The 11,832-nt window shown below is 44.6% G+C and overlaps 1 protein-coding gene across 1 annotated transcript; it reads right to left on the reverse strand.

The window, feature by feature from the left end:
* Window positions 1-1,224: 1,224 nt before the first annotated feature.
* On the reverse strand, window positions 1,225-11,227 carry NPTX2 (neuronal pentraxin 2). Its single transcript, XM_036392497.2, has 5 exons — window positions 10,671-11,227; window positions 9,081-9,297; window positions 5,693-5,937; window positions 4,062-4,241; window positions 1,225-2,873 (listed from the first exon to the last, which is right to left on the reverse strand). Exons 1-5 carry the CDS (start codon window positions 11,121-11,123, stop codon window positions 2,646-2,648), a joined length of 1,323 nt encoding a protein of 440 aa, XP_036248390.1. The 5' UTR covers window positions 11,124-11,227; the 3' UTR covers window positions 1,225-2,645.
* Between the last annotated feature and the right edge of the window lie 605 nt (window positions 11,228-11,832).

Consider the following 11,832-nt stretch of genomic DNA (forward strand, 5'->3'; position numbering starts at 1 on the left):
TTGCTTTTAGGAGCCCCAGCTCTGCCTGGTTTTAAATAAAAACACATTTTCTAGAAATCTGCACTAGTACGTGTTCCAAGTGCTGCCACTCAGCTTTCCATAAGTTATTACTTCTGTGCATTCAGAGCAGTTTGGGATCTGAAGGTTGTGCTGTCAGCTCCACACTCCATAAACAATATGGATGCTGGAATGTGGTAATATTTACTCCTGTTTTGCCATCTGCTTATATATTCATATAAAACATGTGACTCCCAGGATGTGGAGCAGCAGAATAACAGATAAAGGTACAATAATCAACACATCTTTTCTTCTTAATGAAAAAGCACTACTGCACAAAAGAAAGAATAATATGTATGCATGTATATACCTGTATAGGTATTAAAAATAATGAAAGAACCTTCAATGAAATATTTACCTTTGGCTTTTCCTGAAGAGTCAGTGTCTTCAAAAACCCCAACAAACCAAAACCTTCCCCCAGAATCCCTCCCATCTGAACTATTTAATGAGTAAAAACCAACCCAACCCAACAAAGTACAGCCCCCACCATTAACACCTTCCCATGGGGGTGGCGCTCCTTACTCAGGGGCATGTGGCTAAAGGCTGTGAGTGTTTAAATAACTCTGAATAAAGAGCAACGTGGCCAAGAGATGTGTAAGGCCCTCCCTCACCCAAGCACTGAACTCAAACACTGGTGGTGGTGTTCAATAAAAAGCAGATCCCACCACCCACACGGGCTCCAGGACATTCAGCAGAGCCTCCAAGACAGTTTCACTGTTGCCCCTCTTAAGAAAAGGGTGAAATATGTAAAACCCCACAGCTCAGCCCCTCCAGCCTCTTTTGAAAAAACAGATAAATAAAGGTGCATTGACTGCAGGGCTGATGCCTCTTCTGGGCACCAGCCCATGGGAGATGAGAATTTTGCACTTTTCCTCACCTCACAACACAAATTCTTTTGACATGAAGTGAGTTTTGTGTTTGTTTTTTCCTTGGGGCAGGGAAAGCACTGCTGTAGGCTGAGGATGGAGGGTGTGGGTGTTTATTTTAAAGCCAATCATGACAGGAACACTTGAGGCATTTAAGAAATAAATTTGACACATTTAGGGAATAAAGAAAACTTCTTACAAGACTGTCCTTCTACCAGTATAGAGAGACAGTGGGTGAACTCACAGAAGCTATGAAAGAGAATATTCAGTGTCTTGTGTGGCTATAAAAGAATTAAGAGACTCATTTTACAGTGCATTTTAATTAAAAGTTCATTATAAGAATTTTCTTTTAAGAACAGCATACTACATATTCATGGAAATATGTAACTTTACCCTACAAATGGGACTGTCACCATATTATTCTTACAATTCAAACATATGAAAAATAAAATATGATATTTAGCTTTATAAATTCCCCCTCCCCCCCTTTAAATCCTTTTTCTTTTAAATAACAAAAGTATTAACTCTTTCCCAGTACAGTGCATTTGCTATCTGCGAGCCACAAACCAAGAATTCACATCAACGCCAAGGAAACAGCAACATTGTTTGCAAAATATTGAGAGAAAATGATAGAAAAATAGAGTAGTCAGCCCAGTGCTTACAGAAGAGACAGTCAACAAGAATTGAAAAAGCAGCACATTTTCATATTACATAGGACCATTATAATAACATATAAACCAGTGCAGAAGACTTTTATGCTGGAAAAATAGATACCAACTCTCAGCAAGCAGAAACTGAACTTTGGCACTTGCTCATAAAAAGGCCTTTCAAAGCAAAACAAAATGGAAATTCACTTAATCACAGCTTGTATATTTAAAAAAATAAAGACATTGACTGAAGCAAGAGAAACAATAGAGAAAAGTGTACAAGCCAGGTCACTAGGAATTCAGGACATTCAGCCTACAGAAAATACAAGTACAATCTTTGATCCACCCACCTATGCTGGGATCCTGGCTAGCAAAGGACAGGCTTTGGGACAGAACCTCACCTGAAGCACCTCTGCCCCAATGGAGCTGTGCTGATTCAACAGCCCTTTCTCCAAATTGAACTGGTACAATGTGTCTCCAATACATCACCGCTTGATCATAAAATAAGGATTTTTAATCTGCAAATTAAGAAGCAAAAGCCTTGCACTCAGACAGTGGCTGTTCTGCTCTACCCATAGCTGCACCATAACCACTGCAGTGTAAGGATTAAGTGATTTTTATTTTAAAAAAGGGCTAAAAAAAGAATGGCTTTATTTTGAGGAGGAGACAATAGACTGGAAGGAAGGGTTCACATTTAGTCTGTTACTCCTGGTGCTGTCAGCACTGCACATTCTCAGGACCATGAGAGTGAAGTGTGCACACTGTTCTCCCTCCCTGCAGAGAGCTGATGGTCTAAGCTCAGGCCCAACCAAAAGGGTTCTGCAGGCCAAAGCACATTTTTGGATCAGGCCATAAGAAAGCAAGGGCTGCTCTGGTCAAGAAGTGCTCCTTTCATAGCCAGGCTCAATGCCCCAAACTAGCAGCTATCTTTGCATTGAGGCAGTTTACTCAGGTTTTTTTTTTTTATTCTATCAAGAAGTTAAGACTGGGGAAGGGCAAGGAGAAAAATAAGTGCTTTAGATTGCACAGAAGATTGTCCTACTAAAGGGGGCACTTGGATGGGAAGTGATCACAGCTACAAGTCAAGCAGACGCTCCTCACACGTCTCCACAGGCCATTTAGTAGCACCTCCAAACACATCCACGTTGTTATCTACCCAGGGGATGATGTTGCCAGGCATGTTGATGGAGCAGTTGGCAATATTCATGATGTCTTCAGCTCTTAAGACCCTGTCCCATATATTGAACTGGCTCATCTCCCCAACAAAGGCTTGAGTTGCATCAAATCTTCCTCCTACTGTGTCCTTTAGGCACATGAGAGTTAGGATTAGATGAAGAAAACACCAAAATAACCTTTTCAAACTTGAAGTCCCTCCTCACCCAGCCCCACTGCTAGAGAGGGGTGCAGAGTTTGGTCACAGAGGTGAACAAATTCGAGTTTTCACAAGGGCTCCATTGAACAAGGCATTCAGTGACAAGCTCCAACCTGAATTGTGGCACAGCAGCTGAGGGCAAACAGTGGTGACTGCAAACCACCACAAAAAGGCTGCACAGAACCAACCTTGCCCTCGAGCAGCAGAGCAGGAAGGCAGCTTTAAACTTTGAGGCTCATTTGAGAGCCACTGTGCAAGCTTAGCACAGGAGAACCCCAGCAAGAGCTGCAGGGATGGCTAAGGTTGCCCTGAAAGCTTTATGGCCATGGATTAAACCATAACTGCAGCCCTTGCCCAATTGTCTGCAGGCACTGGGAGATGTGATCTTTGGATCCAAATACCCAGGCTTTGTCTGGCTCTAAATGAGTGATTCAAACTGCCACTGCATAAGCCTAGAAGTGTTTTCTTGCTCTACTCACTACCCAAGGACAGAAATCACTCACTTTTGAGTGAATCCAGTCATTCCACTGACTTGGAACTGATAGCACAGGACAGAAGCCAGCACAGTGCAGGCAGAGATAAAGGAAAGCTGCAGACACTCAGCAGTGAGCTCTGCAGAGTGCATTAGGATACTGAACTTGCCATTCTGTCACTTCTGCCATGGATAAGTATCTACTAAAATCAATATACACACACAACTAATTTTTCATTGCTCCAACTGTGAACCTGGGAATCCTGAAGAAAGGCTATTTCCTGCTACTTGTTACAATATTTGCTTTTTTTAGTAAATGTATGATGTAAGTAGGGAAATAATGTGAAGCCAGGAGCCACACAATTCATGACTTATGAGATGTTAACTAGAAAGACAAGCTTCAAAATCCTCTGGGTTTTTTTTCAATATTCTAAAATTACTTATTCTTAACCCCAACATGAATATTCTGAATATTTAATAAGTGAAACAAATATACCAATGTGTGATTTCATTATTTGTTGCCTTGTTTCAGTCTTTCTGATGCTGTGTATACAACAGGACCAAGTGTTTAACAGAGAAATTCTCACAGCTCTTGTTTGTTTGGGAAGTTTTGATTTTGTTTAACCCTGGAACACCCATTCACTCACCTGTTCCTGACCCAGGATCAAGACACCTCCAGGTTTAATTGGATGCCAAGGAGCAAGATTCTCCCCAGTGCCAAGCTTCTCTCCATCCTGAAAAGCTTCCCACATTCCATCTCTGGTTGTCCATGTTATGCAGATATGATGCCATTTTCCGTCACTGATGAAGAGAGGGAGTTGAGCAACCTACAAACACCAGAAAAATGCATGTAGCAACCCAAATTTAGCAGTTCAAGCCAAACAAGTAAAGAGGAACAGTATTTACTGTGTCCTCAAAAGCAAAAACTTTATAGAGGCAAGAGTTACTCCACATCCTGCTTTGTAGGACTCCACAGAATCATAAAATTATTTAGGTTGGAACATCCCTCCAAGATCACCCAGCACTGCCAAGGCCACATCTACACCTGCAGGGATGGTGACTCCACCTCTGCCCTGTGCAGCCTGTTCCAGTGCTTTGCCACCCTCTCAGGGAAAAAAATTCTCCTGATATCCAATTAGAACTTGCCCTGGCACAACCTGGGGCCATTTCCTCTTTTTCTGTTGCCTGTTACTTGGGAGAAGAGACCAACCCCATCCTGCACATTCATCTGTGGCATTTGTTGTTAAATCTCAGTGCTTAGTGAGATTCCATCCAGTGCTCATGTTAAGTTCCTCTCAAAATCTGGGGTTTGCCAGCACCATCTGCAGCAACAACTTTAACAAATGGATCTGTCTGCTACCAGGAAAATTGTGGGAACTGTTCCCTAGGCCTCACAAGAAGGAGGAATTCTGCTCCTTTAGGAGTCTGATCTGAAAACCTTCTCAGGTCAACATCAAGACACAAGTGCAGTGGGCTATGGAGCAGCTGTGATGTGGAAGAAATAAAAGCCTCACAGAATATTGATATTACAGACATAAGGAGACTCAAGTTTGCTTCTCTTCCACAAACCATTAAAAATAATTGGTTATTGATCTGGGAGGATGATAGGACTGTTAAAAGTCCATAATCAGCCACAAGATGAACCACCTGAGCTGTGTAGCAAACACCTGATCCCTCAGAGAGCAGTGAGCTACCAGGAAACCTAACTGAAGGTGGGGAGAAAGGATACTGGTTTAATGACAAGTTTCAATGTTTTCTTCAAGCTTGTCAGAAACCATCAATGGTATGAAGCAGCTGTATCTGAAGTCTGAAAAATTGTATTTAAACTGATGTTCAGTCACTAAGCATAACAAAACCAGACCATTATGTGGAGAGCCTTTTGCTTTCTGTCTTCTGCAAAACTCATTTAACATTTGTAACTTCTACAATTAGAAAGATAGAGATACTGCAACTGGCTTAGAACTCACAGGTCTTACAATGCTGTGGCTTCAAATTTTGCTTGTGTTTCATAAAAAAAAAAACAAAAACCCAAGAAGCCAAGACCTGCTTGTAACTTCAGACAACATAAGCGTGTGCACATGTAATGTCAAGTTGCTTGGTCTCAACACACAAATATCTGAACAATTTCATTTCTGTTTCAAGTGCTTTTATGGACTTGCAATCAGCAAGTGGACAGCAGAGAAGCAGACAGCAGCACCTCAAAGGCTTCTCTCAGAGGGAGGGAGGGGTCAGGCCCTGTTCTGGTTACACTGAGAACAAAGAGCTCATCAAATCTCACCTTATCATTAATTAGCAGTTCAATTGGATTGTTCCCCCATTCTATGAGGACAATTTCATTGGCTTGCCCAGGAACAGCATATGAGAATGGAGTGCCAATGCCAGGAGAAGCACTTGACCTCAGCCACAAGCACACAGTGAAAGCATAGAGCTCTGGCAGGGTCTTCTTGATCTTCCCATACAGGTAATTGGTGCGGAGAGGCAGGGAGACCTTGAACTCATCAGGTGACTTAAATGCACTGTTACCTAGAATCACATGGAGCAGAAAACCTTAACAGTGAGCAAAACAAGGCATTGATAATTCAGGCTAAGACACAATTGGTATTGAGAATTTCTGGCTTTTATTACTTTAGAGATACAGGAAAAAAAAGTATATTGAAGTAGTGTTTACTGAATGTTGATTTTGCTGCACACAAAAATGCAAATAGGTTTTATCCACATTGTGATAATTATTTTGTTTATTTCTGCTCATTTAGAGCAAAAGAATAGATGGTAGACAATCTCCTTCATTGCCTAGTTCATGGCTGGAGGCCTCCCTATTTCAAACAATTCAAACTGGTTGAAGACATTTACTGTCAGTAAAATGGATTCTCTGCTATGCTCATTATTAAAGCATCACAGTGCTTCACAACCAGGATTTCTTCCCTGCTCCTGCTACACAAGCAGTATCTCTGTGTTAAGATCTCAGGCTAACACACATTAACACATTTTGAGCAGCAAATCTGAAATAAGACTACACTGACATAGTCCAGAAAGTAGCTACATTCAGCAGAACTGATTTCTGCCCCATCAACTGAACAGGACAAGATCTGAAAAGTTCAAAGTGATCTGAATTAAAAATGCAATATCAAGCTATGAACTATAGGAAGATTAGCCACTTGATTTACTATAAAAGCAGAAATTATTACTTAGGTTTTTCTAAAAAAGTGGTAAAACCCAGTGAGATATTTTAGACATGCTTACAAAATTGAGAACCCTAAAGACCAAAACCTTATGAAGTTGCAATACTCTGTATCATATAGTTGATTTAGATGCTCATAAGTAATTTTCTAGCAGTATTAAGAAATAAATCCCACATTGTGCCACAAATTGAACCCCACAGTTCTGTAGTAAGGTCACCCTCCACTTTTTAGCAGCCTGTTCTTCTGAGTCTCCCTCATTTCCTTTGCTCACATTCCTGAAACAAATTCAATCCTCTTGCCAAACTTCACACCCCAGTCCAAATGAAAAGCTGTTGTCACAAAAGATTGTCACAATTCTCATATGCATTTCTTAAATCATTGGCTTTCTCTCATTTCCCCTTCTCAAAAGCAACTGAAGTGTTTTGGCTGCATTTTTCACAGAATGAGGGGGTGGGAGAAGAAAAAGCTTCTCTTTGGCTTGAATCTGTCATGAGGAACCTTAGAGACCTGAAATGTTCTGAATGGTAAGCAAATAAACACCAGGGTCTTAGGGATAATACTGAACAGCCTCCATTAGGCTGCTACAACCAATCTCCCATGGGAAAAACAGAAACATCCCTCTTGAAAAGAGCAATCATTTTTGGGCTAGATGGGCAATAAATATTGTTAATCCCTTTCAGAGATAGGGAAAATAAGTTTAGATGTAGTAAATGAACTGTTTGTTCCTCCAGCAAAGCTGGGAGTCACACTGAAGTCCAGTCCACCACTATTTGCAGGATTATACCTCCTGCTTTTTCTACTGCATCCTCTTCTGCTGTCAATGGAGACAAACACTGAAAAAATTAACAGAAAACTTTGGGGACCACAACAGGTGTAGAAATTTAAACTCTTCTGCCCCACTGGTAACTAAAACAGCTGTCCCAACTACAGATAAAATCCAAGGCTTACAGTGTTACCTCATAAAGTTGTTTTTTTCTATTTAGTCTCAGGACAATGAGGAGCTAATGACACTTTAGTTAGTTGTAGAGAAGAATTGCTAAACAATACTGCATTTTAAATAAAAGCACAACAGAAATACTATTTTCAAATGAGACCAGATCAATTATTGTCTGTATTTAAAATACAAAAAAAAAGTTCTTTCATCATTATTACCCTCACTTTGATTTGACAGAGGAACCAGAAGAGCTAAGCTGTACAGTAATAGCAAATTACACAAGTAAAAGCAAGGCTGTATCTTGGTTCTTGTCCCAAATTCTTCACTTCCCCAGAGACTTAAGACAGCCCTCACTCCCCACACAAAAAAAAATAAAGGTGGGAACAGGTTATTTTTAGCCTAGCTGAATTACACATTCTTGTTCTCCCACCACTCTCTCCTTCTGATATGAGTCACATCTTTCAGAGACAAGGACTATCTATACTTGACTCATAAGACATTAACAGGCCACTAATTCTCCATAACTTTAGTTGCAGGCTGGGCTTTATCTTGGGTCTCAGGAAATACTAAAAGACAGAGCCAGTAGAAAATCATCTTCCCCCTTCTCTTCTCCCCTCCTTCACTCTTTTTAGAAGAATATATACAGTATTACACACAAGTCCATTAGGCTGCATTTCTAAACTCATGAGATATGCACGTTTGCACCATTTGGAAGGCTTGTCCATTAAGCTGCTTTTAAGCAGAGAGTTATTCACCTTGGAAAATCACTTAAGGATTGGGCAGGGAGATCTACTGCAACTCCAGCCCTCTACAGTCCACTCTGTGCATGTATACAGCCAATGCAGAAAGAGTTCTGTGCTTACAGACATTTTTAATTCAAATAAACAGATTCCACTCAAGCAGAGAGGTCTCAGTAATAATTAAGGCAAGAATCAGAATGAATGACTAGGATTATGAGAGTATCCCCAGTGGGCCATGTGTAATCTACTGTAAACTCTGAAGGCTGTAAGCTTAGAATAGAGCATAATTCAAGTAGCTGCAGTTAGCCAAAGTCATAACCAGTAACAAAAGGAAAGGGCACCATCAGTACTTCCAAAGCAGCAGGAAACAAAGCTGGTCTAAAATGCCATTCATTACATCAAAGGTAGTTGTGCTAATTAAATTTAGCCCATATGACTCCCAGTCCAAATAAAGGCAGCTCTACTCAGATGTATGCTTGACATTATGTAGCTATTTACACCCATGCCATACTTATTCCTATCTCCACTTGCCTCCTTACAGATCTTTCCATCCCACAAACACTAAGAGTTTCATCCTAGCCACCCACACACCCCAAATTAAGAGACAGGAAGCCAAAGCCAGGCAAGTGCCTGTCAAGCAAGAAGCCTGAGATAAAAGAAAAGGGAGAATCCAAGTATTTGCACTGTCACCTACTATTTAGTCCAGTACCTCAGTGCCTTTCCCTCAAGGCTCACATTTAGTCTACTGCTCTGGAAGGAAGGAGTGAACAAAATTAATCAGGATGGAAAAGCACTTTGATTCCAAGCAATTACCTTTCTCCAGTTCAGACACTCTTTCTAGCAATGCATTCAGGGCTGTCTCTGTCTTCTGCCGGTGGGCTGAGGTCTCGTTGTGCAGCAGAGATTTCTCATCCTCCAGCTCGGCCACCTTGCTGAGGAGCTGCCGCTCCAGGTCCCCGAGCCGGCGCTGCAGCATCTCCCGCAGGTCACCGGGCAGCGCTGCGTACGACACGTTGGCTCGGAGCTGGTGCTTCGGGGCAAAACAAGGGGGGGAAACATTGTCATTCCTGACACAGAAACTGGGCAATGCAGGTATGCTCCCGGCTCAAAGCGGGGAAGTAAGATCATGGAGCTCTCCAGCAAGTATAGAAGAGGTATTGCTTTTTAGCATTTGTCATGGTCAGTGCTTGTATCAGCACTGTAGCTAAAAAGGTCCTGAAAGTAAAGGGCACTTTTGTTAGTGGCTTCTAGCACTTAATATGAAAGAGTTTTCATACATTTAAGTTCAATAAAATCAATGTAGGGAGCAGGTCTGATGTAATTCTTTTAGTACAGATACATGTGGCATATTGGTCAATTTTTGCTTTACTTACTGTTAGTGACATGGCCAATGTAAGTAAACAGAAAAACTATCACTTCATTTTAGATTAAAAATTAAGCTACTTTGAAAGCAGATTTGCCACAGTAAGGCATTCCTTAAATCAATCTAAGTACTAACAAGTGAAAGTATTCTTATTCGAACTGAAAAAAGAGGCACCTCACACTCTCAAATAGCACTCGTATCTTTAACGATACTAAAGAAACAACATTTCCACCTACCATGTTATTCTAGAGGAGTTTCTCTTCTACAACGCTAAAAAGAATGCTTCAGAAAGACAGCAATAGTGGTAAAAGGAGGGAATGAATACTATCAGCTCATTCAAAACTGCACTTGCAAAGCAGCACTCACAGAACAGCCCTTCGGAAGTTACTCGCCATCCTCACATCAGCACTGACTGGAGGACAGCAGGAGCACGCATGTGAGGCTTTCGGGGTGTGAAAAGCAAAACACCAGCACAAATCCTGTGAGAATCCTCTCTACATTGCATGAGCAGCACTCAAACCATGGGCACTGTCCAAGGGCTCATGGAAATCACTTATCGGTGGGCTTGGACCAAATCCCCTTTCTGCTCAGGGGCGCACAGAGTCGGGTTCTTTTCATTCTGTGTCAGCCCTGAGTGCATCATCTTATCTGCACCATCTGCCCAACACAATCTCCTCATTACCACTGCTCTGTTCAGCACCATATGCCGAGGTCTTACTGCCCAAGACGTCAGCTTTGTACCTCAAACCACATGAAGTCACATCCCCAGAAAGGGAGATTTACACATTATTAATACAGAAACTAAGCTGGTGACAAGCCGGGACACCATAATCTCCCCCCACGCAGTGGGAGCACACATTCAAGAGCAGCCCCTTAGGTATTTACTATTAAAGAGAGGAGATAAATAACCACGAGACCACGACAAGCCAAACCGAGCCTCTCGCCCGCGGGCTGGGCCAGTTTGGATCCATCTCCACACGGATTTAGGGCACCACTCGTGCCCAAAGTGCCCGCTGGACGTGAAGCGGCTCCGGCCCTACCTCCAGGCTCTCCAGGCGGTCCTTCAGGGTCTGCATGGTGCGGCTCAGCTGCTCGATGACCAGCGCCGGGTCCCGCGGCAGGTCGCCCATCGTGTCCTTGCCCTTGCCCACCTCGTTCTTCCACGTCCCCGCGGCGGACTTGCCGTCGGCACCCTCGCAGCGGCTCAGCTTCCCGGTGAGCTCCCGGATGGCCTCCCGCTGGCTCCCGATGGTCTCCTTCTGCTGCAGGACGGTCTCCCGCAGCTGCAGCACCGTGGCTTTCAGCTCCTCCTCGGGGGGCAGCGCGCCGCCCTGCATGGGCACGGGGGGCAGCGGGCAGCCCGCGCCGGCGGCGTCCAGCGGCAGCGAGGTGCACACGAAGCGGCTGCCCGGCGGGCTCTCCTGCTCCGCGGCCGGCGACCCCCGCCCGCCCGCAGCTACGGCGAGCAGGAGCCCGGTGGCCACGAGCAGCATCCCGGCTGGCGAGCGGAGCGCCCGCTCGGCGGGGCGGCCGGGGCCGAGCCGCGGTGCCAGGAGCGGGTCCCGCCGCCCCGTCGGGTCCGTCCCGTCCCGCTCCCCTCACGCCGGTCCCACGCCCGCCGCCGGCCGCGGCTTTTATGGACAGCGAGGGTGCGGGGGGCGGGGCCCGACTCGCGCCGCGCGCGCTGGTTGGCTGCGAGCTGTGTGACGTCAGCCGGGCCGGGGCCGGGCGGGCGCGGGGCCGGGAGCGCTCCCGGAGCGGGACCCGCGGCGGGGCCGCTCCATCGCCCGTCCCCAGGCTGACGCTCCCGCCGTGTGTCTGTGACACCCCTTGGCCCCGCAGCACGCTCCGCGATAATCCACGCTCGGCTCCGTCCACCTCTGTGCTCCCTGCCGAACCCGCTCCGCCTTGTCTGGTACTGAGCGGACCCAGCGTCTCGGGGTGATCCGAGCAGTGCGGAGCAAAGGGACTGTCCATGTCCCTGTTCCTTCCCCCCGGCAGCCTGGGGCCGGCCTGGGGCGGCTCTTTGAGCTACAGGATAATGCCGTCAGAAAAACGGGAGCGGTTCAAGCTGTGCATCACTATTCACATTGATTATGGAGGGGAAAGAGACACGGACATCTTACTCATTAGAGAACCATAATTCTATTTTTGGACCATAAGACCATTGTGGTTTCAGCTATATTGTTTGTGGCATCCAAT

This window comes from Molothrus ater, chromosome 16 (genome assembly GCF_012460135.2).
Source record: "Molothrus ater isolate BHLD 08-10-18 breed brown headed cowbird chromosome 16, BPBGC_Mater_1.1, whole genome shotgun sequence".
Classification (NCBI taxonomy): Eukaryota; Metazoa; Chordata; class Aves; order Passeriformes; family Icteridae; genus Molothrus; species Molothrus ater.